This window comes from Ambystoma mexicanum, chromosome 3q (genome assembly GCF_040938575.1).
Source record: "Ambystoma mexicanum isolate Mex_15411 chromosome 3q, UKY_AmexF1_1, whole genome shotgun sequence".
Lineage (NCBI taxonomy): Eukaryota > Metazoa > Chordata > Amphibia > Caudata > Ambystomatidae > Ambystoma > Ambystoma mexicanum.
This window is the reverse complement of record NC_090926.1, coordinates 257,538,041-257,551,399: the sequence shown is the minus strand read 5'-3', so window position 1 is coordinate 257,551,399 and position 13,359 is coordinate 257,538,041. Positions and strand designations below refer to the sequence as shown.

General features: G+C 50.3%; 2 protein-coding genes across 4 annotated transcripts in view; both read right to left on the bottom strand.

Annotated features, from left to right (window-relative positions):
- Positions 1-13,359, bottom strand: part of TIMELESS (timeless circadian regulator) — a 1,506,051-nt gene that overhangs the window by 859,593 nt on the left and 633,099 nt on the right. The gene's annotated exons all lie outside the window — the stretch shown is intronic.
- Positions 143-4,929, bottom strand: LOC138582414 (myeloid-associated differentiation marker homolog). Its single transcript, XM_069653692.1, has one exon. It carries the CDS (start codon positions 4,208-4,210, stop codon positions 3,329-3,331), a length of 882 nt encoding a protein of 293 aa, XP_069509793.1. The 5' UTR covers positions 4,211-4,929; the 3' UTR covers positions 143-3,328.

Sequence of the window (13,359 nt, the reverse complement as noted above, 5' to 3'; positions counted from 1 at the left end):
CCATTCCCTGCGCTGGTTACTTTCTGAAAGCAGGCACCGGGCGCGAGAGTACCTGCAGAGAAGGGTGATGAGAGTAAGATGCGCATTTAACACCCAGAACCAGGATACAAGATCAAAAGGAAACACGAGTTCCAGAGTGATGGCAGGTTCCGAAAAAGCATGCTTGCCTAGAAGTTAGGGGCGAAGCGAGAGTTTATTATTGTGCACTGTGGTAATCAAATTCTGCAATGCCCTCATCAAAATGTATTATTTAAAGTTGAACAAAATGTATGGGAGTTTGGGGGGCTCGGGACTAAGCCCACAAAACATCGTGGCATACATGCAAACAGTATCCAGCCTTTTGTTTTTAGTTCGGATACAAAGTACCCATAAAAAGCATCATCAATACAATTAACAGACATGTAAAAACATCAAATACTTCCGCTAAAAACAATCTACTAAAATCAGTTGTCTGCTGTCCACAAACATCCTGATCCATATCAGAAAGTAGCACACAACTCATTCCACTCATTTGATTATTAGGACTAAAATGCTCAAAAACAAAACATCAGCTACTAAATAAAATTGGCAAATAAAGCCAACAAGGATCTTGGGCTTAGCATACAGAAATTGTTTTAATTTGCCAGTGCTTTCTTGAAATGATTGACTAAAAATGCCCATACATACTACAAACCTAATTAAATTATAGTATAATTTATAATTGCATAGACCAATAAAGGTCCAAAAATGCCTGTCCCTCGGTCGCCCTTTCCTTTCCTCTGCGTCTCCAAGCTCCCCGTATATGAAGTGACAATGCCCATGCCTTAAGAGGGCATTCTACATTTAACAGAATACACAAGGCCTGGCATGCTGTACAAATCTTATCGTAATAGAGATGTCCCAAAATCATCCTCCTTAATCGCACATAAACCGGACAAAAATAAGAAAAAAAATGTGCCACATCCTCTGGATCTATTTGGCACATTGGGCAGCCTGCCTCTAGATTCCAAACTGATCTCGAGTTTCAGCCAGGATAAGCATGCAAAACAAGCTCTTGTTATCGGGCATCTTAGCGTTTTATTATTTGACCAGGTCGGATAATCTTATGTTACATTACTTGCTAGCATGAAAAATCGCCCATTAGCCAGCATTAGGATTTCAAAGAACTCCCTAGCATCAAGTGCCCACTCTCTCAGCCTTTTCCTAAGGTCTTAATTTACCATTTAACGGTGTTGGGGAGTGGAAGTAGATGTTACCATTAATACTTCTTAATGTCTGCCGTATTGTTTAGAACAATTCTTCGACTCCCTTTTTGATAAGCAAATGTGTCACAATATGTTGGGTAAGTGTAGAATTTGGATAAGACCAGACTATGCCACAATAATGTCAGTTCTAGGGCCAACTCGCCCTGGATAATATGGGTCCCCACCAATATCCATTCCATTCGGGAGACGCTAGTCAAGTCCTTGATGTAACTTTGCATTCTGGGGCTTGTAGTCCGGGAGTTTCCCCATTATAAATACAGGAATACAAGTCTCAGAATTCAAAGTTAAACAGACCATTACTCAAGCATATCCTAAATGGAATGGATAATGTTGGTATGAATATCACGGGGCAGTGGCATGCAAGAACACAGAGCAAACCAAACAACCCATGGAGCAGCTTACACACTCGTGTGCCAGCCATGGAACCTAAACACAGGCACATCATGGAGCAGTCATGCAAAGAATCCTCTGAAAGCAGTCAAAGTAGTTCAGCACGGTACATTCACACCCGGAAGCACCTACACACAGCTAAGCTTGCACCATGTGCCTGCACCACAGGCACATCACAGGGCACTGGCATGCAAACACCTCGTGAGCAGGGGGTCTCTACACTTGCTCTACAGAGGTTTTGTACAATTCCCATCAGCACTAAGCATCATAGTCAATTGTGATGGATCATGGGAGTAGTAGTCCATACCATCTGAAAGCAGAAAGTTGCTGACCCCTGTCTGAGCAATCGCATGCACACAATGCGGGTCGAGTCACACAGGCAGGTTAATTAAGAGACACAAAGCAAGGGAGCAGTCACGAAAGTAGACAGTTGCACAAAGTGCAACATACATCATCATAGATCGCACAAAGGCATGCACGCTAGGGAGCAATCCAGAAGCAGTCCCCACATGCTCCCAAGAGAGCACTCTGAACAGCCGCACACTGTCCCGCTGTAGATCATTGTCATACAAACGCACATAGTAAGGAACAGTCGGATCCTCTACCGGCACAACACTAATCAACATGTCAATTAACATATGAACATGTTCAAGCCTGCTAAAGGTTTTAAGAAAAAAACTAATTTGTCTCACCTAACGTCACTACTTCGTTTCCATTCGTTTCTTTAAAATATGCTAAAACATATGTAAACATTCTAGAAGTCCTTGTAATTCTGTTAGTCTTGTACACGCAGGGCTGCCAGTACTGAAACGCAATACTATCGGAGCCCAAAAGCGAGGAGTGGATGATTCTCTCACACGGCAGTGGGCAATCGGAGGTCTCTAAAATGCCAATAGCCCTTACTACTTTCCATGCTGCGGCAGGGCACAAGAGCATGTGTGATGGTCACCTGCTTGCAGACACTATTTGACAAAAGCGTGACTCTTATTTGCATAAAGTGTACTACAGTTGCACATCTAACAATCAACATGAACACCAGGTGAGGATTTTGAGAGAAATGGGTCAACTCCTGCACCGTGTGTCTGCTTCAGCCACTAAAAACTGTTGCCCATTACAGGCGCATTGCTGAAAACAAAGATGTTATGGCATTGTGATTTATGATAGCACCAGCTGCGATTTCCACGGTCTCCGCTCGCGGTAGATAAGTGGGGGGGATAGGGGGGGGAGTGGGGAAATGCAAGACAGCTTCAATCTTATGTTTATGCGTGCAGCCAGGCCGTGAAGATACACGGATTTGCAGCCCCGGATACAGGGTTCTCCAGACAGCAGCTGGGCACCAAAATCCATGGCTGCTCCACAAACGGTTTCCCCGAAATGTGGAGTGGCGAGAAGCCCAGGCGCAACTCCCTTTACCCCATCAACCCACGCAAGAAGCAGCAGCTGGCGAGGTCAGATGCTTCGCCCTACCCCAGGCGCTGCGTTGCCATGTCAAGAGATTTGTACTTAGGAGTTTCTTCCTTTTTTGGCGGCGTCTAGGCGCTGTGGGACACCATGAGGCAGCCGCAGAGATCCGCAGAGTCACATCAGAGATCAGCCACGTAAGGGCAAAATATCAGCCCGACAGCCAGGCAGTCAGCACAGGTGGGATCAGTACAGAGAAGCAGCTGGTTCGTGTGAGCCCTGGGGTGCCCACGCTAGGCGGAGGTAGTGAAGAAAACCATGCGGGTAGAGTACACCAGGTCCACGATGTAGGCGATGAGGTTGATGTAGGTGAGGAAAGTGGCCCCCAGCAGGCTGTTCCACGAGCACGAGGGCGAGTTGCAGTCCGCAGGCCTGGTGGGGAACTCCCGGAAGCAGAAGATGGGCCAGACTATGGCCGCAGACAGATACATAAGAGCTGCTAGGACGTTGTAGCCAATCAGGAGCTTATCGAAGCGCAGGGGCAGCCTGGACAGCAGACGTCCAATCGTCAGCGCGATGATCAGCACCGTAATTATGAAGCAGATGCAGAAGACCGCCATACACCACTGGCGCCCGGCATTGTAGTTATACAAATGCTCGTTATCGAGTAAGGAGAAGATGAGGCAGGCAACGTAGGCCTCGAATACCTTAAGCAGACCAGGCACAGTGGACAGGAAGCCGCTTATCTCGCCGGGCTTGGCCCTGGTTAAACCCACCTCCACTGCGTAAGCCACAAAGCAGAGAATGGACATGGCGGTGGCGGAGCCCTTGCAGGCACAGGCGTGGCCGCTGCAGCTGCCCGCCAGGAAGACAGAGGGGTAGATGATGGAGGTGGTGAATATCATCAGGGTGGCCAGCATGGCATAGGCAGAGGTGAGGTCCTCCCAGGAGAGGGGCAAGCGAGGACCCAGTCCGCTCACCTCCAGGATCACAACCAGCACCGAGGCGCTGAAGCAGAAGCACCAGGTGAACATGCACCAGTCCCCGTAGGAGCCAGAGTAGCCGCCAACACTGGCCACCAGGCTGAAGGCGGTGCAGGAGAGGAAGATCTGGAAGAAGCGTGCAATGTTCAGAGGGGCGAATACAGATCGCCAGGGCACCACCGGGACCGCCATAGTGCCAAGGTGGCAAGGGGGCTCAAACAGCAATGGGAGACAACACAGTGGAACTGACCCTACGCAGGAGCTCTAGAGCCAGCAAGATGACATGTCGCCTGTGGACTGAAGTTCTTCGGGTTGCGGCTTCACTGCCAGCATCTGCTACATGGCACTTGTACTTATTCCGGGATGGTATTGTATCCGAATGCCGGTCTCTGCCCCCTTTCACTTACATTTGTAAATTGCGGCTGCTGCGGTGTCGGACCATGGTAGCTGCAGTTCTACAGGGCTGGTGCTACTATGTCAGCGTCATGCACTGGCACACGTGACTGTTCATGTCTTTTTGTTCCAGTGCCAATGTTATGCCCCGGGCATTTGCGGCAAGTCACAGCTGGCATGGGAGTCCCAACCAGAACACGCGCACTTGTTTCCCCTTAGCACAAATAGTTCGATGCTGGTGGTGTTTTACTCATTTAAATTCCTGCCATCCGCGGTTCTTCACGGCTGAGTGCCAGTGTCAACCCCTGGCATCTACAGTTCTTTCGGATTGTCGATGTAGTGCCAGTCTCGGCGCACCTGTGTCTCTTTGGAGCTGGTGTCAAGAGTGCCCGTCTAAGCCCCCGAGACCGTCGCTGTGTCCGCCTCTCCTGTATCGGCCTGCTTGTTGGAAATCCGGCCAGGTTTATGCTGTGAGCTGGAAGTAGTCGTGGCCTCCGCTGCCTAGCCCTGCCCTGCCCTGCCCTTGGCACTCCACATACCAAGGTTCTGGTTGTGCAATGCTTCCTGGACAGGCCCAGCCTTTAGCAGGTAGAGGGAGTCACAGGCTCTGAACCACTATCAGCCTGCCAGTGAGGCACTCCCTACAATTGAACAAACAGAAAGACGCCTTGAACAGGTTGCTCTCATTTCCTCCCTCGCTCGCTTCGTGTACTGTAGGTTTCTTTCTCTTCTGTGCTCTTCTTACTATCTCGACCTAATCCCCATTCTCCTGCAAACTCCCTCACCCCACCCATTCTCATTAATTAAAAACAGACGGTTTGGAAACCTGTGCAAGACGCTGCCACAAAGGCATAACTGTTGAACCCATATGCAGCAGACATACATATGTTATGCGGGATGGCGTCATACCTCACGGCCCTTGCCCCCACCGCCTTAAAAGATTTACCACAACAATTTAGTCAATAAAAGGCCGTAGGATTTTATTGATACAAATATGGTTATAGGTACATAAACAATTCACGTAATCATAATAAATCATCCTTTTGGGCACAGGGTCCAGAGATGACCCCCTCTGGCCCGTGCCGCCTTTCTTGTCCCACGACTTGTGGCCACCGTACGGTGTCCTGAGTTTCCTTCCGATGTTCTTCTCCCCTTTTTCTGTGGTGGGAGGGTTTTTGAGGCAAAGAAAAAGAATGGGAAGACACTGAGTTAACAATGAACTTCCCTGGTACTGTTTGTGTCCCTGTGCAGGGTCGACAAAACAGTTTGTGTTTTAGGAGCTGCTCCAGCTCATTATACTCATTATATAGGCCCCAAGAGGCCCTTATTCTTTGTACTGTGTGGGGGGCTGTACGCCCCCCCTCCCCCCAAGGCCAGCCTGCGGCTGACTAACCTGCCTAGGCATCCAGGGTCTCCCGGGTGCACTGCACCCATATATCCTCCTGGAAGGGTGAGGTATTTGCTACCTCACCCTTCCTGCCTTTCATGTGCCAGACCCTGCTGACTGTCTCCCTTATCTGAGAGACAGAGAGGGGCACTGACCTTGGAGGAAGTCTGTGCCCCTCTCTCGCGCCTGCTGCCATGTAACAGTTACATGGCCTCGCCTTGGGCGGCCCTGCAGCATTACCCATAACTGTTGAACCCATATGCAGCAGACATACATATGTTGTTTTGCGGGATGGCGTCATGCCTCACGGCCCTTGCCCCCCCCCCCCTTAAAAGATTTACCAAAACAATTTGATCAAGTGTTGGCAATAAAAGGCCGTAGAATTTTATTGATACAAATAGGGTTATAGGTACATAAACAATTCACGTAATCATAATAAATCATCCTTTTGGGAACCGGGTCCAGAGATGACCCCCCTCTGGCCCGTGCCACCACTCACGGGCAGGTTCCCGGCTGTCCGTGTTCCCCCAAAACATTTTGCTATTTGCAGCCCGATAGCTAATGTGGAGGAGATTTCTCTAAAGAAATGTTCCATGCCCTGTTCCGATAGTTGGGTGCCATCCTTATGGAAAAGGTCGGGGCCCCCCAATGTTATGGATGGGTGTTTTATGAACCCGAGGCCCTTGGCTACGCAGAATTTCTCCACCCCCCTGTTCAATTTCCTTCTGGAAATGTCCACAGCTTTGTAACTGATGGCCCCCTGCCATTTCCTTCTAGGCAGGATTGAAGAGAAGGAGCAAGTTACTTACCTGTAACTGTTGTTCTCCAGCATGGGTCTGGCATGGATTCACATGCTCATGAATATTCCCCGTCAGGCTGCGAATCCTCGGTGAAGAAAAAATCAGTATCAGTTTCATTTCTGATCTGTCTTTCTTAGTAGTAACCAATCACTGATCTCTGGGTCATACTGCCCCCAGCCAATGACTGCCCTCTCCCTAAGCCCCGCCTCCGGCAACCATCCTCAGATTTGGTTGCACGCCAAGTGGCAGTATGACCAAGGAAGAGCTGCAGAGGGGTAGGTGGGAGGGTTCGCAAGTGAATCCATGCAAGACCCATGCTGGAGAACAACAGTTACAGGTAAGTAACTTGTTCCTTCTCCAGCATGGGGTCTGGCATAGATTCACATGCTCATGAATAAAAATACATAGCAGTATACACATGCACAACCACGGGAGGTGGCAACAGTCTCAACATTAAGCAAAACAATAACTCAACATTAAGCATCTCTTACCTCCTCACCAGGCTCACCTTAAGCGAACAGGTTGCGCAGCACTGGTTGGCCGACCCTGGACTCCTCCCTGGAGTCCCGATCGACGCAGTTGAATCTTGTGAAGGTGTGCATCGACCTCCACGTAGCAGCCCTGCAGATGTCCAGCAGGGGTACACCAGACGGCCGGGCAGCGGTCGGTTTGCCAACCGGTGACAATGCATGATGCAGCCGGAGCGCCATCTGGAAATGGAAGTCTTCGAGAGAGCCTTCCCTTGATTCACAGACCCAAAGTTCACAAATAGCTGTGACGTCTTCCGAAAACTCTTCGTGCGGTCCACGTAGAACTTCAGCGCTCTGGCTACATCCAGCGAGTGCAAAGTCCTCTCGGCCGGTGTCGAAGGCGACGGGAAGAAAACTGGGCATGAAGGAGGGGTGCGCCCTAAGCACTACCCTTGTGTCATGAAAAGTGAAGTATGGAGGCTTGCAAGATAGGGCCCGAATCTCTCCCACTCGTCGTGCCGAGGTGATGGCCACAAGGAACGCTGTCTTCCATGACAGGAACTTCAAGGGCGCAGAGTGCATAGGCTCGAATGGGGCTCCCATGAGCCTGGTCAGCACTGCATTAAGTTCCCACGCCGGGGCAGGAGCCTTCACCGGCGGGAATGAACGGAATAGTCCCTTCATAAATTCCTTTACCAGGTGATGAGACCACAAGGACGCCCGTCCCGTAGTCCTGGTATATCGGGAGATGGCAGCCAGATGTATTTTTATGGAGGCGTGAGCCAGTCCAGCTTTGGCCAGCGACAGTAAGTACGGCAGCACTTGAGGGGCTGTAATCCGCAGAGGGTTAATCTTCTGTGCACGGCACCAGACAGAGAACCTCTTCCATTTATGACCATAACACTTGAGAGTTGAGGACGCCCTGGCCTTTGCAAGAACCTCTCTGCAATCAGCCGGGATATCATACCCCCCCAAACTCTAGCGCTGCAGGAGCCAGGCCTGCAAGTTCAGCGACTGTGGGTCGTGGTGTAGAATGGCGGCTCCTTCTCTGGATGGCGTGGAAAGAGCCAACCTCGTCGGCTGGGGATGCCCGCTGGGGGGGGGGGCAGGGGTGGCAACAGGATGTCTGCTGTGTCGTCGCCGTATCCTCTCCCGGTGAGGGGGATGAGGGGTCCACCAGCCTCGCGGGCATGAAGGGCGGAGAGGGGTGGACTCTTCTCCGCTTGTTCAGAGGGTTTCCCGACGGGCCTGGTTCTGGATCCTCCATCGGGGTCTGTGGTAATCTCGTCCTTATCTCGGTACATAAGGATTGGATTGCCAACAAAATGGCCGCCGAGCTATCCTGGGGCTCGGGCAATGGCTGCGACGGACGAGAAGGCCGTTCCACTGGGCCCTGTTCATCCTCCTCGTCGCTATCTTCGATCACGTCAGCAGGGACCGTCCCCTGGGATCGAACCTTCTCGAACCTCTCGTTGAGGTTTATGAACCTCTCGTTGAGGCCTATGGACCTTTCGTTGAGGCCCCTCTCGGTCTCCACCAGTTCCTCCTCAGAGGCTGATTCCGAGTCTGTAGCGCCCCCCCCTCTTTTTCAGCCGGGGGCTTCATGGGGGTCTTAGCGGTGGGCTGGAAAGAGGATTCCCTCCGCGGCGGCAGGGATACTCTGGCCCAGAGGCCGTTTCCATTGGCGTAGTCTCAGCCGGCTCCGCCAGGGTCGCAGAAACCACTCCGGTAGAGGTCTTAGCCGGGTGGATCTAGGCTCTCACCACCTTAGGGTGCGTCCTGGGCCTTCGCCTTGAGGGGAGGGTCAACGCCTCGCTCCTCCTTCGAGATCGACCGGGTCCGCTCCAGCGGCCTACCCGGGTTCTCAGACTTCTTCCCCGAACCAGAGCGCTGGCTCGTGGTCGAAAGTGCCGGGAAAGTAGCGCCCTGCTTGGCAACCGAAGAGCCCGACCTATCGGCGCTCGCAGAGCCCGCGGTGCTTGGCCTTCTGTTGGGCCCCCGTTGCCGGGGCGCCCTCAAAGGACTTAGAAGCCCGCTCAACCTTCTTCTTCGCCTTCTCACTTGCTGTGCCCTTCTCCAGCCAGGAGGCGAGGCGGGAACGATGGTCTTGTTTGGTCTGTTCCGAAAGGTTCTTGCAGAACGCACAGTCCTTCTCCACGTGCGTCTTGTCCCCATGGAGGCAGTAGAGACATTGCAAATGCTGTCCTCCTTGAAAACGTTATATAATCCGCATCCTGGGCAGTTCCTGAACAGCTTGGATCCAGGCGTCAAGCTTCCTTTGTCCTGGGCCATGTCCGTTGAGGTAGGCCGCAGATCTTCCGGAATCCTCCAAGAAGTGTAAACTCGACGAAAACTTCACCCTTGAGGGGTGTAGAAGAATTCCGAAACGGGTCCCCGTTATCGGAAGTAGAAACGGTGGAGCTTGATGCTCGATTAAACCTAAAAAATGAGAAAATCTCCTGAAAAAGCGTGAAAACGCAGTAAAAAACTCGAGAGCTAAACACGATGACTCCCAACACTTGAGCGTGCGGTAAAAATCTGACGGTGGCTGCCAGAGGCGGGGCTTAGGTAGAGGGCAGTCATTGGCTGGGGGCAGTATGACCCAGAGACCAGTGATTGGTCACTACTAAGAAAGACAGATCAGAAACGAAACTGATACTGATTTTTTCTTTACCAAGGATTCCCAGCCTGACGACGGGGAATATTCATGAGCATGTGAATCCATGCCAGACCCCATGCTGGAGAAATAGATTTCTGTGTCCCTCCAAGTGTGGGAAATGCCTGATAACGAGGCGCACATTTCTTCATATAAGTTTTTTTTCCCTACGGACACCAGATCGTTACCCCCTAAATGTAATATCAGGAATTCTGGCGAGTCCCTGTATGCAACCAGGTCTGCTAGTTTGTCATGGATGTCCGCCCACAGGAGGCCTCTGTAACTCCACCAGGATGCAATTGTGTTCCTAAAAGGAGGGCCCTCCTTGGGTTCTTTCGCCCATCACCCTGTCGTGAACACAAACGAGTGTCCAACTATCTATGCTGACCGCAGTGGGGCCTTCCCTCCTTCTGGTGTCTCTGTGGGTTGAGGGGGAGAGAAAAAAAGGGGGGGTTTGGGGGGAACGAACTAAATTAGTTCTGGTCTGATGTATCTGTTGTAACAATCTGACATCCAACCCCCTATGCTCTTAAGTTGCTGGGTACTCCGCCCCCCCCTGCCATGCAGAGGTCGCGGCCCCAATTCTAAAAGGGTGGGTGCCGAATTCCTTTGGATTCCATCCTGCACTGCTAATCACTTTATTCAGCACCCCTTTAAACTGATAGCGGCTTAGAGCTGAGGAATCTCCATCAATTAAAAATCTTCCCCCAACTTTTGGCCTTTGCGCGTAATATAGATTAGTGATGCATACCGGGCAATTTGGCGCATCGACAATGTAACAAATGTTAATTGTTCTCTTGGCCCCAGTTTTTGACTGCTGTATCTCTATGGTGACGCTGTCCTGTCTAACCCTGGTCTCCATGATGGCCAAACCATCGTTGGCCTTGGTGCTGGATGCAATGAGCTCTCCTATTCGGAAAGCCCCAAAGTATGCCAGAAAAAATGCTGTTCTAAATAACATCTCGTACAGATGAAAACATATGCTTTCTAGTAGGTTGGTTATTATTACCAGTTTGTCAAAATCTAACGGGCGGCGGGTGTCTACCTGGGGTCCCTCCATTTTGCCCCAGTCTTTCATTGCGTATGAGATTAAAGCGCTCTGGGTAGGATCCGAATCACCCCGTAGCTTTGAGAAATAAGATATTGCTACCACGTGTCTTTTTGCTCAATCCTTTTTAAACCCCTGATGATGTGCCCATTTCAAAAAGATCTCTATCTTTTATAGTTATTAATTCTACATGCTTCAGACCCGTTGCTCTAAAAAACGTTTTTAAGCACTTACTGTATTGTGCTGAGGTGGTGTTTGCCAAGGCTTTCCCCGCCATCTCTGCTAGGAACCCCGTGACAAGGTTCTGGTTTTCTGTTGGCAGCAAAGTGCTGACACCCGTTTTTGAGGTGCCTGGTCTTTGTTGTGCATCCCAGCCTTGGCTGTCTTGCGATGGTGTTGATGCGATTCCTTTGTTTTCCATCATCGACCAACCGTCTGCCGGTATTACCGTCATCCGTTCCTGGGCATGTGGTGCTAGCTCCCGGAATCTTGTCCACTGAAAGCGAGATAAAGCATCTGCAATGTTATTATCCGCTCCAGTGATATGCTTGGCTTTGACAATGTTTTCTTGCAGAGTGACTGCTGTAATGGCTCGTAGGAATTTAAGCACTAGCCGGCATTTTGTGGTTCTTCTGTTCAAGATGCCTACTACCGCCATTTTGTCACACCAAACCAAAAGTTGTGTGTTAGCTAGCCGCCTGCCCCAGATGCGCATGTTTAGCCAGATGGGATATATTTCCAGCAGGGTAATGTTCTTTTTCCACCCTGCCGTCTGCCATGACTCGGGCCATTGTCCAGCCACCCACTCCATGTGTAATATAGCCCCAAAACCCCCACTCCCGGCAGCATCTGTGAAAAGGACCCTTTTTGCCCCTGTGTTCAATGGCATGCGCCAAAGTGTGGTCCCGTTGAAGTTTTTTAAGAAATTCAACCATACTTTTAGGTCCTCCTTCACCTCTTTGCCCAGCCGGATATGTTGGTGAGGTTTGGTGCATGTCTTGGTCTTAAATTCCAGGCTTCTGGAAAATACCCTCCCTTGTGGGATAATTCTGGCTGCGACGTTGAGACTGCCTGCCACTGATTAAAATACTCTTACTGTGCCTTTGTTTCTGGCGCTCAATTCTTGGATTTTCCTCAGGATTCCTGCTACCATGGTTTGTGGGATTCTGTATACCCCCGCTGCAGAGTCTATCTCTATGCCCAAAAAGATGATGCTTGTGGATGGCTTAGTTGTCTTCACTGTTGCCAAAGGGATGCCCCATTGGGCAGCCAACCCTTCCAACTCCGACAGGGCCCTCTTGCATTCTCCAGAGTCTGCTGGTCCCATTACCATCAAATCATTGAGGTAATGGACTACCTTGGCCCCTGGTAGCGGTTTCTTAAATGCCCACTGAAAAAATGAGCTGAACTGCTCAAATAGGGCGCACAACACTGCGCACCCCATGGGGAGGCATCTGTCGACATAACATTTGTTTTTGAATGTAAACCCTAGCCATTGCTGTGAAACTGGGTGAACTGGTAGGAGCCTGAAAGCAGATTCAATGTCAAGTTTGGCCATGAGGGCATTCCAACCATAGGCCTGTATAAGTCTCACTGCCTCCTGGAAGTGTGTGTAGGAAACTGCAGACTCAGCGTGGGGGATGCCGTCGTTCAGTGATTGGCCTTTAGGGTAGGACAAGTGGTAATCAACCTCATTTTACCGGGTTCTTTTTTGGGAACAAGGTCTAGGGGCGACACTAGGTATTCCTTAAAAGGCATTGAGTCCCATGGCCCTGCAATCCTGCCAAGGTGTAACTCTTTCTCCATCTTGTTTTTTACCATCTCTGGGTTGTCCCTGGCCGACTTTAGGTTTCTTGGAATATCACGGGACCCTGTTCCCAGAAAAGGAATGACAAAACCCCATTTGAAACCCTGCTGGAAAGCCATGCTGGTTTCCCTGTCCGGATAGCTCATCAATGCATTGCTGAAATTGTTAGGGTTAATGGGAGTTTTGCCTGGTTCTAACACTGGAGTTGCTATGCTATCGCCAATCTGTTGTGTTGTTGGTCGGGCCGAGTTGCTGCTAATCTTTTGTATTTTTGGATGGGAGTCTGGTGCAATTGATAGCTGGGTGATTGCCGTTGCAGTTCGTGCAGGTGTGCTTAAACCAACAACCCTTCCCCCACGTGCATAGGTTTTTGCTAAAGTTTCTGCATGGAATATTGGGTTTGGGAACGTGCTGGCTTTTGTTCTTCGCCGCCCATGGCTGGTTTCTCCGAAAGGGCTGCTCCCCTTTCCTATATGCCCCATTGTCAGCACTTCTGTGCCCCTGTGAATTTCTATTGGTTTTGGAAGTAGCTTGGGCAGCTTTCTCTTCCGATGGGGGCTTGGCATTTAATATGTATAAATCATTCTGCACCTCACCCCATTCTATGGCTGGCCTCTCTGACATACTCGGTCTAAATCTAATATCATACGCCAACTAGCTTTACCCTTTTGTGCGATTTTTACTTCTCTGATTTTGTCCACGTACGCCCATAGTTTGGCCCTCTCGCCATGGAATTTTTAAAGGTATATGGTGGCTAAAATGGCAAAGGATTTCAACCAA